Raw genomic sequence first — 19929 nt, 5'->3', positions numbered from 1 at the left:
CTCAGGGCAACAAAGAAAACTTCCTGTTTTGCTTCACAGTCCAAAGCTTCAGCCCAGACCCCACCCGCCCACTCACTGCAACAGCAACTTTATCACTGAGAAACCGCTTTGATTTGCAGTCTTTCTAAGGCTGAGTTATACAGGGAACTCTGAGTATCACTCATGTATTATAAGGGATAATGTACCCCCTACTGTAAATGATAAGGATATTAAAAGTCACTGAGGGGTTCTGTGACCATATAAAGGCACAAGGCTGCAGGCTGAGTTATACAGGGAACTCTGAGTATCACTCATGTATTATAAGGGATAATGTACCCCCTACTGTAAATGATAAGGATATTAGCAGTCACTGAGGGGTTCTGTGCCCATATAAAGGCACAAGGCTGCAGGCTGAGTTATACAGGGAACTCTGAGTATCACTCATGTATTATAAGGGATAATGTACCCCCTACTGTAAATGATAAGGATATTAGCAGTCACTGAGGGGTTCTGTGCCCATATAAAGGCACAAGGCTGCAGGCTGAGTTATACAGGGAACTCTGAGTATCACTCATGTATTATAAGGGATAATGTACCCCCTACTGTAAATGATAAGGATATTAGCAGTCACTGAGGGGTTCTGTGCCCATATAAAGGCACAAGGCTGCAGGCTGAGTTATACAGGGAACTCTGAGTATCACTCATGTATTATAAGGGATAATGTACCCCCTACTGTAAATGATAAGGATATTAGCAGTCACTGAGGGGTTCTGTGCCCATATAAAGGCACAAGGCTGCAGGCTGAGTTATACAGGGAACTCTGAGTATCACTCATGTATTATAAGGGATAATGTACCCCCTACTGTAAATGATAAGGATATTAGCAGTCACTGTTCTGTGCCCATATAAAGGCACAAGGCTGCAGGCTGAGTTATACAGGGAACTCTGAGTATCACTCATTTATTATAAGGGATAATGTACCCCCTACTGTAAATGATAAGGATATTAGCAGTCACTGTTCTGTGCCCATATAAAGGCAAAAGGAACTGATTTTGTAGTTCCTTTAAAGGGGAAGTTGACATTGCATTTTGCAGATTTTTTCCTTAGTCTTAATTTTACATGTATTTTTGTATATTCGATGATATAACTGTCCATTATTTGTGTAAATTAGTACTGGTATATTCCATAGAGCAAGCTTAATCCATCAGAGCAAACCCTGCCCACACGGAGCTTACAATCCGACATTTCTCCCGCACTCTATATCCCATATATTTGTGGTGAGATTCAAACCCCAGATTCTTTCTTGTGATCCACAATCAGTGAACCTACAGTGAAACTACAAATAATTGTTTTTTTTATATTTTTAGCTCTAGGAGCCACATAACAACAACAGAAGCCTGAGCTATACGGAACAAAAACATTGCTGAAACAAACCACAAAACAAACAAACTGACGCCTGAATGCAACTTTCTTAGACTTTAATGCCTTCAGCATTCTAAGAGTTATTTTTAATTTTAACTTCCCCTTTAAAACCAACATGAAATTCATTTAGAAAACTCTTGTTGCTGAGATCGTATGTGTGTAAAGAGGTTTATTCAGCTTTTTTGAAACCCCGAATAAACAGAATTGTGCCTATTAGGGGCAGAGGGGGGCAAGAATATTGTATAAGTGCGTCCCCGTCAGCGCAATGTATGTGTGAGTTAATCAGACTGATAATAGATGATTGATTTGAAACTGTTAAAGAGGCTTTGGGGAGAGCAGTTACAGTAGAACAATGTGCATGGATTGGAGGTTATTATCCTCGGGGGGATACAATTTAACAAGGCTGAACTCTCTCTGATGGGAAACATGTTTTTTCACATGCTTTTTCTCTCTCTCTCTTCCCCCCACCCTCGCTCTCGTAGTGAAGCCGGCCGAAAGCTTTCAGAACATCTGGAACCAGCGGGAGAATAACATGAACTGAAGGGGAAAAAGGGGGCTCGTTTTCAATTATTTCATGAACGCATTGTGAGAAAGCAGGAGGAGGGGGGTCAAACACGGGAACCCATTCGCCGCAAGGTCTTCGCTGGTCGGTGAGGATTGTTCAGGAATCATGGGGAGGAAAAAGATCCAGATTCAGAGGATCACAGATGAACGGAACCGACAGGTTAGTGACCGGCTGGGGGATATATATATATATATAAAGTCACCATTGTCTGGTGTATGTTTTGTTTCTTGTTGGATGCCCACCAATGAAATGGCTTGTGTATTGCGCAGTAATAACAGCAGGGTATGTAGAGGTTTCTGAAACTTAGTAGAAAGTTGTGCAATATTTGTTTCTGTTAGGGGGGCTCTGATATTGGGACTAAAAACATCAGCAGTAGTGCATAGGCTCAGTAATGCTACTCACACCTCTTCTTTTTGTGCAGGTAGCACTGTGGCACCTCTGCTTGCACTAGGGAATATAGAATTGTAGTGCCTATAGCAGCAGTGAGGATAATAGCAGAGTAGTGCCTATAGTACAAGTGAGGATAATAGCAAAGTAGTGCCTATAGCAGCAGTGAGGATAATAGCAGAGTAGTGCCTATAGTACAAGTGAGGGTAATAGCAAAGTAGTGCCTATAGTACAAGTGAGGGTAATAGCAAAGTAGTGCCTATAGTACAAGTGAGGGTAATAGCAAAGTAGTGCCTATAGTACAAGTGAGGGTAATAGCAAAGTAGTGCCTATAGTACAAGTAAGGATAATAGCAAAGTAGTGCCTATAGTACAAGTGAGGGTAATAGCAAAGTAGTGCCTATAGTACAAGTGAGGGTAATAGCAAAGTAGTGCCTATAGTACAAGTGAGGGTAATAGCAAAGTAGTGCCTATAGTACAAGTGAGGGTAATAGCAAAGTAGTGCCTATAGTACAAGTGAGGGTAATAGCAAAGTAGTGCCTATAGTACAAGTGAGGGTAATAGCAAAGTAGTGCCTATAGTACAAGTGAGGGTAATAGCAAAGTAGTGCCTATAGTACAAGTGAGGGTAATAGCAAAGTAGTGCCTATAGTACAAGTAAGGATAATAGCAAAGTAGTGCCTATAGTACAAGTGAGGGTAATAGCAAAGTAGTGCCTATAGTACAAGTGAGGGTAATAGCAAAGTAGTGCCTATAGTACAAGTGAGGGTAATAGCAAAGTAGTGCCTATAGTACAAGTGAGGGTAATAGCAAAGTAGTGCCTATAGTACAAGTGAGGGTAATAGCAAAGTAGTGCCTATAGTACAAGTGAGGGTAATAGCAAAGTAGTGCCTATAGTACAAGTGAGGGTAATAGCAAAGTAGTGCCTATAGTACAAGTAAGGATAATAGCAAAGTAGTGCCTATAGTACAAGTGAGGATAATAGCAAAGTAGTGCCTATAGTACAAGTGAGGGTAATAGCAAAGTAGTGCCTATAGTACAAGTGAGGGTAATAGCAAAGTAGTGCCTATAGTACAAGTGAGGGTAATAGCAAAGTAGTGCCTATAGTACAAGTCAGGATAATAGCATAGTTGGCCTGTAGTAGCAGTGAGTATAATGGCAAAGTAGTGACTATTGTAGCTGTGTGGATAATCGAAAAGTTTAGAGAAGTAGTGCCTGTAGTAGAAGTGGGGATAATAGGAAAAGCAGTGCACATAGTAACAACTTGTCCATCAAGTTTAGCCTTTTATATGTAAAGCTGGCCATACACACACAGATATAATCGATTTTTAGGCCACGTGTGGGCTCTGAATTATCATCCTGACAATTTTCATTCCACGGCTATCAGTCATTTAGTCAGTCGCACAGGTTAGAATTTCCAACAGATAGCGATAATATCTGTGCAGTAACGATAATGTCTGTGCATCTGACAAAATCCATGGAGGGCCTGCAGTGTATTTGTGGGGCACAGCTTTAGCACGATTGTCTGCCAGTTATTAATGGCTTTCACCCTACAATTTCAATTTGAATGTTAGTTTTAGATTAAAACATACGATTTATATCCAAATGTTTGTCGTTAGACAACTAAAATCTGAACGTGTATGGTCAGCTTAAGCGACTGGTGATGATCCAGAGGAAGTAATAAAACCCATCAGAGGCCTCTCCAGTTTACCTTAGCGGGGAATAGTAGAGGTTTAATAAGGATAATAAAGCAGTAGGCATGATAGCCTAGCGGGGCTTATATTAGAGGCTCAGCAGCAGTGAACATAATAAGGCATTATTGCCTACAGTAACAGCTGAATATTAGCCTCTAGTGGGGGCTGTTCCTATCACAGGCACAATGGGCTATCATGACTACAGTAAAGAAGCTGACAACTCCCAACCAAATTGGCAGCTTATTGGCCTATGTATGGGTCACACTGACAGACCTGCTGGCTGAAAATCAGGCAGATATCAGTTGGGAAGATCTAAAAATCCACGAGGACCATCCATAGCTAATGGAGTTTTTCCATTGGACCCAGGGCCAGGGCAGGCCCTCAGCACAAGTAAACTGGCTCTGGGTCCAGGGTTCTTCAGTCTGTTCTTGTTAAACTGCATCGGTCTGTTGTCTGTCCAGTGGTTCTGGGAGTTGTGTTTTCACTTCCTGGGTCATTGGGCAAACGGTGCAAAGCTAAAATTGCTGCTTCTTCTTTCACATTTCACCCCTGGCAAGGTATGTACAAAAACAACCCTCACTCTGGCTATTATGGCTCATCCCATGGGGGGGAACTTGACTGCATTCCCACGCTAATTAAGTACCATGGGAAAGTGTCTGCTCCAGATCATATATTATATTGTACATACATAGTAGTTACAGATAACTAAAGACACACATTCATCAAGCTCAGCCCTTTGATTACATAAGCCAGAGAAAGCTGCAGAAGTTGCTGCTTCTTTGTAATGATGGAGTACAGCGGGGTTGGTTTGGAACAAGAACCAGTCAACCTAGAAACCTGATCCAGATAATAGAGACCATCTTGGCTGTGTTACTAAAGGCAAAGCAGTCTTAGGGGGTCATAATAGCAGCACAAAACTGCTGTGAGAAGTAAAGCTAAAGATGGCCGCTATGTCCCAGTCTTTATTTGTATTATTTGGAGTTGTAGGCCGACAATCATCTGGAGCTGAACTGTCCTCCATCTTTGTCCTGTGAGCCAAGCCTTCTGGGATATGCGTGGTGATAGCAATGTGAACAGGTCCAAGTGCCTGAGATATTCTGTGACCCCGGTGGTCATTTTTTTTGTTGGCTCATAAAAAAAAATAAGTCTTCCAGAGCTGATGGGGAAATAATTGCCCATTTCCCAAAAGGGACTGGAATCAGTGGGAAAAAATCAGAGTATCTTGGGAGCCCAAATGATCCCAGAGCCAATCATTTCTTATTTCTTGTTTATTTGGAACATTAGTCTGATGCGGACATTTTACCGATTGGATGGGACAGTTATAGGCCCCTGGAGTTTACGCTAATTACCTAGGTAACGTGGTGGCCATATTGATCCTTTAATAGGCTGAGGGGCTTTTAACCCTTTCTAGACAAAGCAGGTTATCATGAGTTGCTTCTGGAAGCTATTAATCTCTAATATGCCCTCAGGGAGGGGGGGGACAGGGTTAAAGGCAAATCTGCCAAGCGAAGGCATTTGATAGAACTCTCAAATGGGTTCAAGATGTCCTTCGTTAGCTGCCTGGGAGTTGTTAGACAGCCCAGTGTTGTTTACTGCATGCTAATTGTGTTGCCATATGTGTGGCTTCCTGTGTGATGCCCCTAATAGAGGTGGCCCTCCAAGGGCTTGTTATGTCCCTCAGGGCTCCAAAGAAAACTATGTATGATATTAACATTTCAGTATTATTATATATCCTTTGGACACACACACAGGATCCCATCATGCCCAGTATCTGTTGGACAGGCTGGACTATCCCATTGGGCGAGGACCGTACCACTCTGTAGTTGATACTGTCCTTGCCCGATGGAATTTTAAACCCCCCAGAAATCTAATAAATCTCCGCACTCAATGCCATGCTGCGGCAGCCATACTGAGATCGCCCAGTCTGGCTCCAGTGCCACTGGCATCGCTGGCAGCTGCCACAACATTGTAAAACACAAGAAAACCACTTTAAATCTTTTACAGGCCGTGTCTAAGGTTTCCCGTTCTGTTGTTCCTAATACAAAGCCCATAAACCTCCAGTTGTCAAACTACAACTCCCAACATACCCTGACAGCTGTCGGCCATGTGTTGTCATTGTCACAGTTACCCCCCTACAACTGCTGGGATTCCTATTATTCATGTCCTACGTTTCTGCTATCGCTCTCTTCCTGTTTGGCCTCATTCATCGGGAGCATACAGGAAGTAGCAGTGCAGGGCCAAGGAGAGGTGAATGTAAACAGACTTAACCAAAGCATCCTTGATGGAAATGGCATTATAGCAGCAGGCAGACATAGCACCAATCACACTTATGTGCTTACATGGAAGCTCCAGCCCAAGTGCATTTGCCTCCTGTGTGAGTCTGATTTGTGAAGCGGGGCTAACACTTCATTGTGTGTAGAGTTGCCTTACAATAGGAAGCCAGCAAAAGGTTCCTGTTTTACAGAACAAGAAGTGATCAGTACAGAGGAATTTTGCTGTTCTAAGAACATCTAAAATGCACATATCTTGGGGCATTGAAAGGGAAACTCATAGTCAGAGGGCATGTATAATACCCCAGAACCCACAGCAGGATAAATACAGTGCCAATTCCATGTATAATACCCCAGAACCCACAGCAGGATAAATACAGTGCCAATTCCATGTATAATACCCCAGAACCCACAGCAGGATAAATACAGTGCCAATTCCATGTATAATACCCCAGAACCCACAGCAGGATAAATACAGTGCCAATTCCATGTATAATACCCCAGAACCCACAGCAGATAAATACAGTGCCAATTCCATGGATAATACCCCAGAACCCACAGCAGAATAAATACAGCGCCAGTTCCATGTATAATATCCCAGAACCCACAGCAGGATATATACAGTGCCAATTCCATGTATAATACCCCAGAACCCACAGCAGGATAAATACAGTGCCAATTCCATGTATAATACCCCAGAACACACAGCAGGATAAATACAGTGCCAATTCCATGTATAATACCCCAGAACACACAGCAGGATATATACAGTGCCAATTCCATGTATAATATCCCAGAACCCACAGCAGGATAAATACAGTGCCAATTCCATGTATAATACCCCAGAACCCACAGCAGGATAAATACAGTGCCAATTCCATGTATAATACCCCAGAACACACAGCAGGATAAATATAGTGCCAATTCCATGTATAATACCCCAGAACCCACAGCAGGATAAATACAGTGCCAATTCCATGTATAATACCCCAGAACCCACAGCAGGATAAATACAGTGCCAATTCCATGTATAATACCCCAGAACACACAGCAGGATAAATACAGTGCCAATTCCATGTATAATACCCCAGAACACATGGCAGGATAAATACAGTGCCAGTTCCATGTATAATACCCCAGAACACACGGCAGGATAAATACAGTGCCAATTCCATATATAATACCCCAGAACCCACAGCAGGATAAATACAGTGCCAATTCCATGTATAATACCCCAGAACCCACAGCAGGATAAATACAGTGCCAATTCCATGTATAATACCCCAGAACCCACAGCAGGATAAATACAGTGCCAATTCCATGTATAATACCCCAGAACACACAGCAGGATAAATACAGTGCCAATTCCATGTATAATACCCCAGAACACACAGCAGGATAAATACAGTGCCAATTCCATGGATAATACCCCAGAACCCACAGCAGGATAAATACAGTGCCAATTCCATGTATAATACCCCAGAACCCACAGCGGGATAAATACAGTGCCAATTCCATGGATAATACCCCAGAACCCACAGCAGGATAAATACAGTGCCAATTCCATGTATAATACCCCAGAACCCACAGCAGGATAAATACAGTGCCAATTCCATGTATAATACCCCAGAACCCACAGCAGGATAAATACAGTGCCAATTCCATGTATAATACCCCAGAACCCACAGCAGGATAAATACAGTGCCAATTCCATGTATAATACCCCAGAACCCACAGCAGGATAAATACAGTGCCAATTCCATGTATAATACCCCAGAACCCACAGCAGGATAAATACAGTGCCAATTCCATGGATAATACCCCAGAACCCACAGCAGGATAAATACAGTGCCAATTCCATGTATAATACCCCAGAACCCACAGCAGGATAAATACAGTGCCAATTCCATGTATAATACCCCAGAACCCACAGCAGGATAAATACAGCACCAATTCCATGTATAATACCCCAGAACCCACAGCAGGATAAATACAGTGCCAATTCCATGTATAATACCCCAGAACCCACAACAGGATAAATACAGTGCCAATTCCATGTATAATACTTTACTAGAAGAAGCCACTATTAAGTGTAAATGAATGTGCACATAGACAAATCATTATACATAGGGTCAAGAGCTGCCATATTGCTTCCCTTACTCATTCTCCACAGGCTGGGTTCTACAGGCAGCAGTACTCCCAGATGGTTTCCAGTTTATTACACAGAATAGGCTGACGAGTGCTTTGGACAAAACTGGGCCTAGAGAATGGCACGGCGGCTGGATTTTCCATTATCTGCTTGTTTCCGCACAGAAGCGCTAGTGATTATTGTACTTGCGCTCTAATAGGAAAATCCCCACACTCGGCCGTGAACGAGGCCTTCAGTGGCAATCGCTGCTCCAGCTCCTCAAACATTATTAACAACCAGTAGAACGTTTCCTGCCTCGGGAGCTTGCATTCGGGGCCCTGCGTGGACCTTAGCAATGCCAGGTCAATATTGAACATGGCTGAACACTTTCGACTCTTGGCTGCCGCCGGCGCGCATGAAATAGCAATGAAGTGACTAATAAAGATCGAAAGGAAAGAAAACTTAGTTTCCAGCCTGGGGAAAAAAAATGGAGCATGAGGTTAAAGGGAAACTCTGCCTGGAGAAAATATAGATTTGAAATGGGAGCTGCCATATTACTTGCTCAGATGGGGGTTTTTCGCCTTTGTCTGGATCAACTAGCAGTTAGGCAGGTTATATATAGGCATTATGGTTGAACGTGATGGACGTATGTCTTTTTTCAACCTAACTTACTATGTTACCCTGCCTGTCCACTCACGGGTCTGCCGGTTATCGCTAGGAAGCCATGTGTGTCAATTGGGAGGGAACGTTGGGGTATATTTGCCCTTTATATTATATTCTTCCCCTTTACATCTGGTTATAGGAATTTCCCTTCTGCCCGGAGCCTGTTGAGGTGCGCTTGTAGGTCATGTGATTATCACCTGACCCATGAGCGCAATAGCATGCTCTGGGCGATTCCCATGTAAGTCAGGGGAGGGATGGCGTTTTGAAGCTCGCCAATCTGAAATTTGCACAAGCAGCAAAACCTAGGAAATCTCGCAAAGTGTTGTTCCCCTTTAGGTATTTCTCTCCCCTCTAATTGGCCGAGCGCAGTTGTTAATTAACGAGCATTCTTTTTAATTGAAAAAAGCTTTAACAACAATGCGTTATTTGTTCATTCCCCCGATCCTCTTTTTTTTTTTTTTCTCATAAATTCTGCCCAATTTAACATTTCTCCATGGTTACGTTATGCAGATGCCTTCACAAATAAAAGGAAAGGTATCATTTAATTGCAAATTGCTCTATTAATGAGGACGTCGTTAAATTGCACGAAATCAACCCGCCGAATAGGGCGACTGGTTTAACCCGTAGGTCCCAAATTTTGCCTCATCTCTAGGAAGTACAATGTATTTGGGTTGGAAAGTACTTTTACTTTCACTTTGTAGGTTCCTGCCCAAGTGTTACGTAAAACTCCTTTCTTAAGCCACCTGGGACGTAACGGGCGGGGGTTTGTTTAGGCAGAGGATAAAAGTTTCATTTATTTGCTATTATTGGAAGTAGTCGCTGGGCACCATTGCACTTGCACATATTTTACTGACATGTTGTTTGCGTACCTGTCACTGTTCATCAATTCAAAGGAAAGGCCTTTACGCACTGACGGAATACAAACAGACAAAATTCTTTTTGGGTGGAGTTCCCCTTTAAACAGAGCCATGATTCCCAGCTGTTCTTTCTCTGATGGCAAGAGAGAGCCAGCTATTCTCTGCGGGCTACTAAGAGCCCTTTCCCGGCTAGAGAGGCCTACGTGCTTGCGCTTTGGGGTAAAGGTCATGTGACTTGAATCCTTGCCTCACACATGCCAGGAAGCGTGGGAGCAGCCTATCTGCTCAGCCAGGAAATACCACTTCCTGTCATGGGACGCCTAGTAAGGGGGACAACACTGGAAGTTACAGATCCTTTCCCTTACACTCCTGGTACCTTCATAATCTTTTCCTTCCCTTCTTAAAGTCTCTGCTTCCTATAATGGGGTTCCAGGGATCCATTTAAACATATTTATTCTCTACTTGTTTGGGGGCCGCCATTTTGTCGCTTCTGACTAGAGGAAGTGGCTATTCCCATGTAGACAAGAATGACTATGGGCATTACCCATAATGCTTGCTTACCGAGCAGCCTGACTGGCACTCAGAGCAAGGAGAGATATAGAGAATGTATAGTTCTGTTGGGGGCTGGGGGTGTTTTAGCGCCTCTACCACATATAAGGGCAGATGCGGGGGATGGTAGATGCCGGCGAGGTGTAAAGCACCCAGTAAACCGGCGCTGTCTCCCAATGAAGTGTTAATGCCATTCCTTAATCCTTTCCTAATAAGCTGCTCAGCTTGAGAGAGAGGATTTTTTCCAGTTCTACCCCCCCCCCTTCCCCCTTGGCTCCCCCCCCCCTTTCTTTCCCAGGGGGAGTGAGTGAGATTGTATGGCAGATAGACATTAATTAGCTCAGGGCTCGCCATGGATATTGGTACAGATAAAGTGAATGGGTAAGCAGAGCCAATGGAATAGGTGAGAGGTCTCTGGGGGGCACATCATGCACCCCTTGCGTGCCAGCCTTCCCAACACAGAGGGGCAGCAGGGGGAGGGAATCTCTTTTATTATCTCTACTGTCCCCTTATAATATTATATATGCTGCCCCCCCCCATTGCTTGCCTGTCTGTGTCTCTCATACTCTGGTGGGAGTTGGCAAAAAGTTGAGTAATTTTACTCCAGAGTATTAATTCCCATCAAGCAATCAGCAATTAACTCTGATGAGCAATTGCAGCAAGACTAATGACAACAAATTGTAATTGGTTGCTATGGAATTTCATTTTACATTGGGCTCGTGACCCCTCCCCTTTTCTGTTTTGAGTTTTAAGCATTTGTTGCCTTAGTTTCATTAGACTTATCAAAGGCCCCAATAGAGGAAAGAATTCCAGGGCTCCCCTTAAGGTCCCCATACACGGGCCCATTCTAACTGCCAATATCGGTCCGTTAGACTGATTCGGCAGCTAATTGGCACTACCGACGGACTTGCCCGACCGATATCTGGCCTGAAACCGGGCAATTATCAATCGGGCAGGTGCAGTCCCCAAACCGACTGCGCCTATTACTGGCGTTCTAATTTGATCGTTTGGCCCCAGGGCCAAATGACTAAACTAGCCTAAATTCACCCGATAACGCCCACTGGTAGGTGGGGATATCGGGAGAAGATCCGCTCGCTTGGTGATCTTAACGTGTATGGCCAGCTTTACACTCAATCTGTTTTGGGGCGGGATCATTATAGAATCACATGACTGAAAAATAGTTGCAAGGACCAGGAAGTATGTAGAAAGCAGAAAATTGTTAATAAATGTCTCCAAATTAAAGAGAGGTTATTTTTTTCCCCAGTTCTGTTTTTCATGAAAGTATCAGTCAAATTTTCACTCAAGAACAGTAAGTTTTATTTCAGTAAGCTTATTATATCTCTTCATATACATTTTGGCTTCCAATTGCCTCAGCTTCCCCCAAGATGACAGCGACGTAAAATTGTTATTGGTAATTGTATCCATGGGCGGAGCCAGCACAGCTTTGACTCCTGCGTCCCACAGTGCACTGCAGCCTCAACAGAAGGGCCACCCTTCAGCAGGGCAATTGACTTAACCCTGTAATTGCTGAGCCTCAGTCCCATTCTGTATCTTCTCTGCAGGCTTTCTGGCATCTGCAGGGTTAAATCAAGGCAACACTGGCTCATACCACCTGCATCTGGGTGCATGATACCTGCCCCGGAGGCACCTGGGCCTGATGCACAGGTGCTCACTTGAGGATTTATTATGTTTTTTTTAAAAAATAAACGTGGCTCGCAGGGTGCCTGGGAAGGTGACAGCGTGACTGTGACAGCTCCGAGACAGCTGGGACACACAAATCCACGGGGGGAATGCAGGGCGGCATCACGTGACGTGTGACAGGGATGGCACATGGCTGGGAGGTCACATCCTGACCTTTGAATGCCAGCAGAGAAATGGCACCATCATTACTTTACCCCCCTCGTCGCTTAAATCCAGGCGCTAGTTAGCTCTATAGATGCATGTATGTATAACTTTATTTATAAAGTGCCACAAGTGTACGCAGAGCTGTACAGTCTTACAGAATTACACACAGGGAGGACAAGTGTTATAATAAATAAATACAGTAAATAAGTATAAATACACAGGGAGAAGTGTGTGGTATGAGACACAGTAGAAAGGAGGTCCCTTTCCCGTAGAGCTTACAGTCTAAATTTATGCAGTATCTGAGCTCCTTCGAAACCGACCGCTCCTCGGGCAACTTGCAGCTGTTGTGAACTGCACCTCCCAGCAGCTGCTCGGGGGGATGCTGGGAGCTGTAGTTCACAAGTGCTGGGGAGGCACCTGTCTTTACCATGCATGACAGCTGGGGCATAATAAATCCTTCCGCAGATCAGAAGTAACTCTGACCCCCCTCTCCTCTGTCCGCTTGGGGCTGCGTGGTTCTAATCTGGAACAGCGCTGTGCCTCACAGGTTGAAGGTCACTGATCATGGAAGTTGGACGTTGCCCGAGTATGTATGTATGTATATCTTTATTTATAAAGTGCTACTTATGTACGCAGCGCTGTACAGTAGGATACATTAATACAAACGGGGGGTTATTAAGATAATAATAGATAAATACAAACTATAACAATAAATACAGATAGATACAGTTGCAATAAGTTAAGAGTCTTAGGCACAAGAGGATGGAGGTCCCTGCCCCGTAGAGCTTACAATCTATATGGGAGGGTAAGAGTCAAAGACACAAGAGGATGGAGGTCCCTGCCCCGTAGAGCTTACAATCTATATGGGAGGGTAAGAGTCAAAGGCACAAGAGGATGGAGGTCCCTGCCCCGTAGAGCTTACAATCTATATGGGAGGGTAAGAGTCAAAGGCACAAGAGGATGGAGGCCCCTGCCCTATGGCAGCGGCACAGTAACAGTGGCAGTAATAGGGATTGGGGTAAATGGAAGGTGTATATAGCAGTGCCAGTAGGAGAGCAGGGAGCTGTCATTCCCAGTGAGATTATGCCCCAAGGCTATCCCTAAGGAAACGCTAATAGTCTTAACGAGCTCTTCTGCCCTGCCAAGCACGTGGCCTGCTGCTGTTAAGGGAAACTAAACCCACACATGTATTCTGTATGCAGTAGCGTCAGGGGCCCCTCCTAAGGCATGGGAGAAGGTGCCCCCCCCCCCCCAAAAGAAATTGATGGTGCTGCCTCTGTCCCACGAGGATCAGTAGAATGATAATCTTTGTCTTGGCGGGGGACTGGCATTTTAACCTTATCTCCCAGGAAGGCCTAGCTTGGCGTCTGTGACAGGGTGGGTCTGACAGGCTGACATGGGAAAGAGCTGCATTAAAGGGGTGAGGGGGGGTTTATATGTATGGGAAGTGCCTGGCTGTTGTGCATGGTATATGGGATATCAGGGGAAAGTATTGGAGTCATCTATCATCCTGCTCTCCTTTCCATTGGCCTCCCCTGGAACCTTCTAATAAGCGTATAGGGGTTCTGATGAACCTGTAACAGCCATATAAGGCAAAACTTACCCTTTAAAATGTTTATGGTTTAGCAGGAAAACATTCCCTGTTTATTTGTGGCTTTAATTGTCCATTTACTTCCTTAAAACAGACGGTGATATAAAAGGTTTATATGGCGTGCCCAGAGCATTCCTTCCCCTGTGTATTTGCATTGGTATCAGTAGGAGCTGCCATGCTGTATATGTGATTATGTGTATTCCTCGGTGGGTAAAATGCACAGGGTTTATTTCCACCGCCCCTTTTCTCGTTTCCTTTGAACCTCGCTCTTGCAAAACTCGTTCTGATTTCTCCTTTCCTTCTGACTAACCCTCCTGAAAATAGTCCCTTCTTTAAAGAAGTCTCCCCGTCCCGTCACCCCCTCTTTCCCCCCCGTTTCACTCTGACGCCGCGCTGAACTTCTCTGTTCTACCCAAGCACGTTGGTGGCTTTCTGGGTTATATTGGCATATTGCTGTGCTGGTACTTTGTGTTTCCGCCCCTTTAAGCAATACCCCCCTTCTGGCCTGTAGGAAGTCCCCCTATCTCCAGACTAGAGTCTAATCGCTTCCCCTGTGTGTTCTCGGCAGAGGGTTTTCGTTAACCCTTTAGATTGCAATCTCCTTTTTTTAATGTGGTCGCATTTTTCCGTCACCTCATTAGAAAACCCTGCCACATTGTGACAACTGATAATCGTCCCAAGCAAACATTTTTGCTGTGTATTTGTTTTGCTTGCCTGATTGGCTGGATAGAGCAGTAGGTGGCGCTGTGGTTAACTAGGGGCTACCTAATGGACAGAGCCATATTGTGGCTTCATCTGATTGATTTAAGTTGGCCATATGTATGTAGGTGGGCAAGCCTGACTAATATATTTATATCATGGGTATAGGAAGGTTTGAGTATTTCATTCGATGAGCCGCCTATTATTATTATTATTATTATTTATAAAGCGCCAACATATCCCGCAGCGCTGTACAATAAGTGGGTTACATACGTTGGGCATACAGAGTAACATATAAAGCAATCAGTAACCGATACAAGAGGTGAAGAGGGCCCTGCCCAAAAGAGCTTACAATCTACATTATTATTATTAACATTTATTTATAAAGCGCCAACATATCCCGCAGCGCTGTACAATAAGTGGGTTACATACATTGGGCATACAGAGTAACATATAAAGCAACCAATAACTGAGGTGAAGTTATTACACTCTTTATTTCCTGCAGTATAAAATAGAAAGGTGCCTGTACTGGTTTAAAGGTGGCCATACACTGTTGGCATCCAACTGATCACCTAATGGGTATTGGCCAGTGCATGAGTAACCATTAAGCCGGCCTACTGCACTTTCTAAATGCAGAAAATCCCTGCCTGTTGTGTCAGTAGTTCCTCAGGGGAGGTAGCTTTATCCTATTGGTCAGTGTAGGGAATGTTCCGCCCCCGAGCAGTGAGCCTTGGCGTTTATGTATCACTGTCCGTTATTGTATTGTAGCAGTAATAGATAAGAAATACCACTGCTAAAGCGATCTTAATGGTGGCCCTGCGTGGGCTGACCCGTATGGTACCAATGGGCCAAATGGGCGAGTAGTGTACGAGCGACCATTTCTTTATTGTTCTGGAAATGGGAAAAGTTGGCCATATGTATGTAGGTGGGCAATCCTGACTAATATATTTATATCATGGGTTTAGGAAGCTTTGAGTATTTAATTCGATGAGCTGCTCAGGGGAGGTAGCTTTATCCTATTGGTCAGTGTAGGGAATGTTATGTATCAGAGTACTTACGTCACTGTCCGTTATTGTATTGTAGCGGTAATAGATAAGAAATACCACTGCTTAAGCGATCTTAATGGGGGCCCTGAATGGGCTGACCCGTATGGTACCAATGGGCCAAATGGACGAGTAGTGTATGAGCGACCATTTCTTTATTGTCCCGGAAATGGGTGGGGTTGCAAACACGCTGTAGCCAATGAGATTCTGAGCTTTAAAGTATTCACTTCCTACTCCTATAGTCACGTAAATAATGTGGGAAATGACCTTGTATGAAATCAAGGGTGGGTTCTAACTGATGGGATAGTTGCCCTTTAAGTCCTATGTGCAGAATAGGCGAGTGTCAGCAGTGTGTATGTTGGCAGCGCTATGTACATAGGAAATCACCCTGATACAGACACTGACAGGTGGCGCGAGGGGAATTTCTGCCCGGGGGATTAGAATTCGCTGTGGCAGGGGAATAGGCCTGGGGAGGTCACAGGCTAAGGTGACACCGGCCTGCCCTATAATCTCTGATGATTAAAGGGGCATTATCTTGTCATGGATGTTGACTGCAATAAGGAGGATATATGGCCTCTGTGCTATATGGCTGTGTAAGCTTGCAGCGCCCCCGGTGGCTGCCAGGCACAGCACTACTTATATAAGCACCCAGGTACCACCCCCCCTCCCACCTCACCTGTTCTACAGCCTCCCTATTCCATTCCTCACTCCCACACTGTGTATAGTGGTGCCGTGCATCCCCCCATCCCATGTATGTAACATGCTTGCCTTCAGGGAGGCAGGGAAAAGACAAAGAGGGGGGCGTTACCCCGGCAACTGTCACATCACATAAGGCTCGGGTGAAGGATGAATTATAGGGCATGATTCTCGGGAAGGCCCATGGGATGCTGGGAAGGATCTTCAGCTCAGGCGGCTTAGCCATTAGTCTGCTCTATCGGTGCACGGGGAGACATATATATATATATATATATATATATATATATATATATATATATATATATATATATATATATATATATATATATATATATATATATATATAGTCACTTTAGCTTCCTCCTTCTTGGGTGTTACAGTCCAACTTGACATTCCAGCAGTTTGTTTGCTGTCGCCATGGCAACGTCAGTGGCACTTCCACCGAGCCACCTTAATGCTGAGATGATAAATAAGTCATATAGAGTGATACAGCAGTCACTTTCCCCTACCGACGCACGTGCAGCATCCACGCCGTAAACAAACACATTCCCGGGGGCCCGGAGAGAATGCAAAATATCAATATTATTATTCCAATTTATTATTGTATAAGATAAGGCTGTGGCCCTCGGAATCTCTGCTCCGATTTTAGCCCGGGCCCAGCTCAGCTGATAAGGAACTATGATTTCACCGCCTTGGCTCTTGTTTGTATTCGGCTTAACCCCTTCTCTCTTTCAATCTGGCTCAATGCCCCGCTGAAACTCTAGGGGGGGATTTAGTCCGACGCCAGGACGGCTAGTGCACTTCTGCAGGGTGGGTGCCGCCGCTGCTCGGTGCCCTATTTCTTTAAGGGGATAAGGTGCCCGTGCAGGTACATCTGAATAGCCTGGAACCCATCAGCTTTAGGGGTTATATGGAAAATTCCTGTAGCTGTATGGCAGCTTCCACTCCCAAGGGGGAAGGGCTGTGATTAAAATTATTATAACATGCCAGTTGGTTGGTGTAGCCAGCCTGCTGTCTAAATGATGCCATTATTTACCCCCTAGTCCTGCAATAGGTGGACCCGGCGCCGGTTCAATACATGAAAAGTGCAAAGAACAATTGCCGCGCTGTTGGCACCGCTTACCATCCACAAACCCCCAGCGCAATATTGGCAGGATATCCAGTACATTCACGCTGCAGCAGCTGCTATTTTACTTATACATTAGCTTCTCTTGCCAGTGGGAATGGAAAAGGCTCGGCTGCTCATTTAATGGTGTGAATGATAATAAGTCGTTCCACGTATGGATTCTGATTAATAGCGCTGCCTCCTGTGCCGTAAGTCCCGGGGGGGGGGGGGGGGGGGGGTTTCTGGCGGCCAAGGAAGGGCCATCCAAAAGTGCCACTTGTTCCTTGGTATCTCCAAGTAGAACTTGCCCGCTACTGACCGCCCCTAATAAACTCACAGGGTGTATAATGCGATTGCAGGGGTAGTCTGGGTATTTATTCTCTTACACTGACGGTATTTCTCCCTCTCTCAACAGGTGACGTTCACAAAGCGCAAATTTGGCCTGATGAAGAAGGCCTACGAGCTGAGCGTCCTGTGCGACTGCGAGATCGCCCTCATCATATTCAACCACTCGAACAAGCTATTTCAGTACGCCAGCACCGACATGGACAAAGTGCTGCTAAAGTACACCGAATACAACGAGCCCCACGAGAGCCGGACTAATGCAGACATCATAGAGGTGAGTGCTTTCCCTGCCGCTCCAGCAATTTCTGCCGGGTTAATTGGTCGCTTCTTCCTATCCCAGATGAAAGGAAAGGGCAGGCGAGTGCAACCTTGGGCTCTCAACCTATTGGTGTTTGGAGGGTATCAACGCATTCTGCTCAGCTCGCCGAAGAAGCAGACATAATCGGTTACATTCTCTGGCATTTTGCACAATTAATGGTTTTAGAACAAGTTCTGAGCCTGCCCAAACTGTAAAATAGCCCTCTGCCTACGTCATTTGGGCTCTAGGCACAGATGAGTGGAACAATATAAAGTTCGAAGACACACAGAGCTACTAGTAGCAGCTACTTGTCTATGGCTACGGCTACTAAACTAGACAATGCAGATCATTTACTGATAAATGTCTCTATGTTTTAGCAGAGGCAATTCTCAGTGTTGTTTATGGCAGGGGATTTTCTGGCATTTAGTAGCCTTGAAAAAGTAGCAGCTACTAGTAGCTCATTGTGTCTTCACCCCAAGGGTGAAGACACACGGGACGATTAGTCGCCGCGACTTTTAATTAAGACGGACGCAGCAACTTTTGCCATAGACTATAATGGGTGTCATGGTGACTAACCGCGCGCACATTTTCGCTGAGCGGATTAGTTGCCGCGACTAATCGCCCGTGTGTCTTCACCCTAAAGTTGGCCATACCATGCATGACCTTTTGTATTCTATCTATCCATTTGGCTTATGGGTCGTATTTGGATACCATACTGTGAATGGCCACCCTTTCTCTTTTAGTGTGAAGACACATGGGGCGAACCATTAATTAATTAAAACAGTCGCTGCGACTTTTCACCCATAGACTATATGGGTGAAGACACACTGAGCTACTAGCAGCTGCTTTTTCATGGCTACTAAACAACAGAAAATCCCCTTCCATAGATAATACTGAGCAATGCCTCTGCTAAAACACACAGACAATTATCAGTAAATGATCAGTATTGTCTGTTAGTAGCCACAAGAAGTAGTTGCTACTAGTAGCTTTGTGTGTCTTCGCACTAATGGGCGTTGCGGCGACTAATCGCCCTGTGTGTCTTCGCCCTTATTGTGGTTGGGCCCTGTTTGATCCATTTTCTTGGGAGTGAGCTCATTATTCTTTACACACACACAAGTTATACTGTACCTTATGTGGTAGAAAACAGTTCATGTTGTTAGAAGAGGCTCCAGATCTTGGATTCCCATGCTTTCTCTCCTCTCCGGGGCCCTTATCTTTATTGACTTTCTGATAAGAGCAGGTTGGATGAAGAGTAAACAAGCAATAAGCCCTAATTATCTGTCACTCTCCCACCCCAACGCACTCTACCTGCCTGTGAAATTACCTCTGCGAGTGACTTCCAACCACGTCAGGCTTATCGTTTCCTAGTTTTATGGTGCCATGTGGCCTTTAGCCCTTGGCGTCATGGGCTAGTGAGGGGACAGTGACGTCTGTCTGATGTGACATCAGGAAAGAAGCATTCACCAGAGAGCGCTGCCATGAGAGAATGGCCAGACAAGGCCGGGCGGGTAATTACCGCACATCGAACCCTCTGCGTTTTTTTCATTCAATCAGAGCAGCTCTTTAAGGGCTGATAGGGAAGACATATCTGCCTTCAGTACTATCGCAGTGTAAGACATTTAAGTGTAATGGCTGTTATTGTAATGATAAGAGCGGTGAGTGGCGTCCCAGACCAGGGCCTTATCTGCCAGATAACATTACGATTAGGCCTTGTTGCCAGTAGAGGGGTCTCCGGGGACGACTTAAAATGACTTCTTGCCTTTTAAAGGAAAGCCGGGCTTATTGGAGGGGGAAA

At 44.8% G+C, this 19929-nt stretch overlaps 1 protein-coding gene across 7 annotated transcripts in view; it reads left to right on the top strand.

Annotated features, from left to right (window-relative positions):
- The window catches only part of mef2d (myocyte enhancer factor 2D), a 127241-nt gene that overhangs the window by 82303 nt on the left and 25009 nt on the right, over window positions 1–19929 (top strand). For all 7 annotated transcript variants that reach the window (XM_031890603.1, XM_031890605.1, XM_031890606.1 and 4 more), the window contains 2 exon segments: window positions 1884–2125; window positions 17907–18110. In XM_031890603.1, the coding sequence (XP_031746463.1) occupies window positions 2072–2125; window positions 17907–18110 (258 nt within the window). In that variant the 5' untranslated portion in view covers window positions 1884–2071.

The sequence above is a fragment of the Xenopus tropicalis genome, chromosome 8, assembly GCF_000004195.4.
Source record: "Xenopus tropicalis strain Nigerian chromosome 8, UCB_Xtro_10.0, whole genome shotgun sequence".
NCBI classification, from domain to species: Eukaryota; Metazoa; Chordata; class Amphibia; order Anura; family Pipidae; genus Xenopus; species Xenopus tropicalis.
Note: the sequence above shows the minus strand (reverse complement) of the source record. Positions and strands in the feature narration are given on the sequence as shown.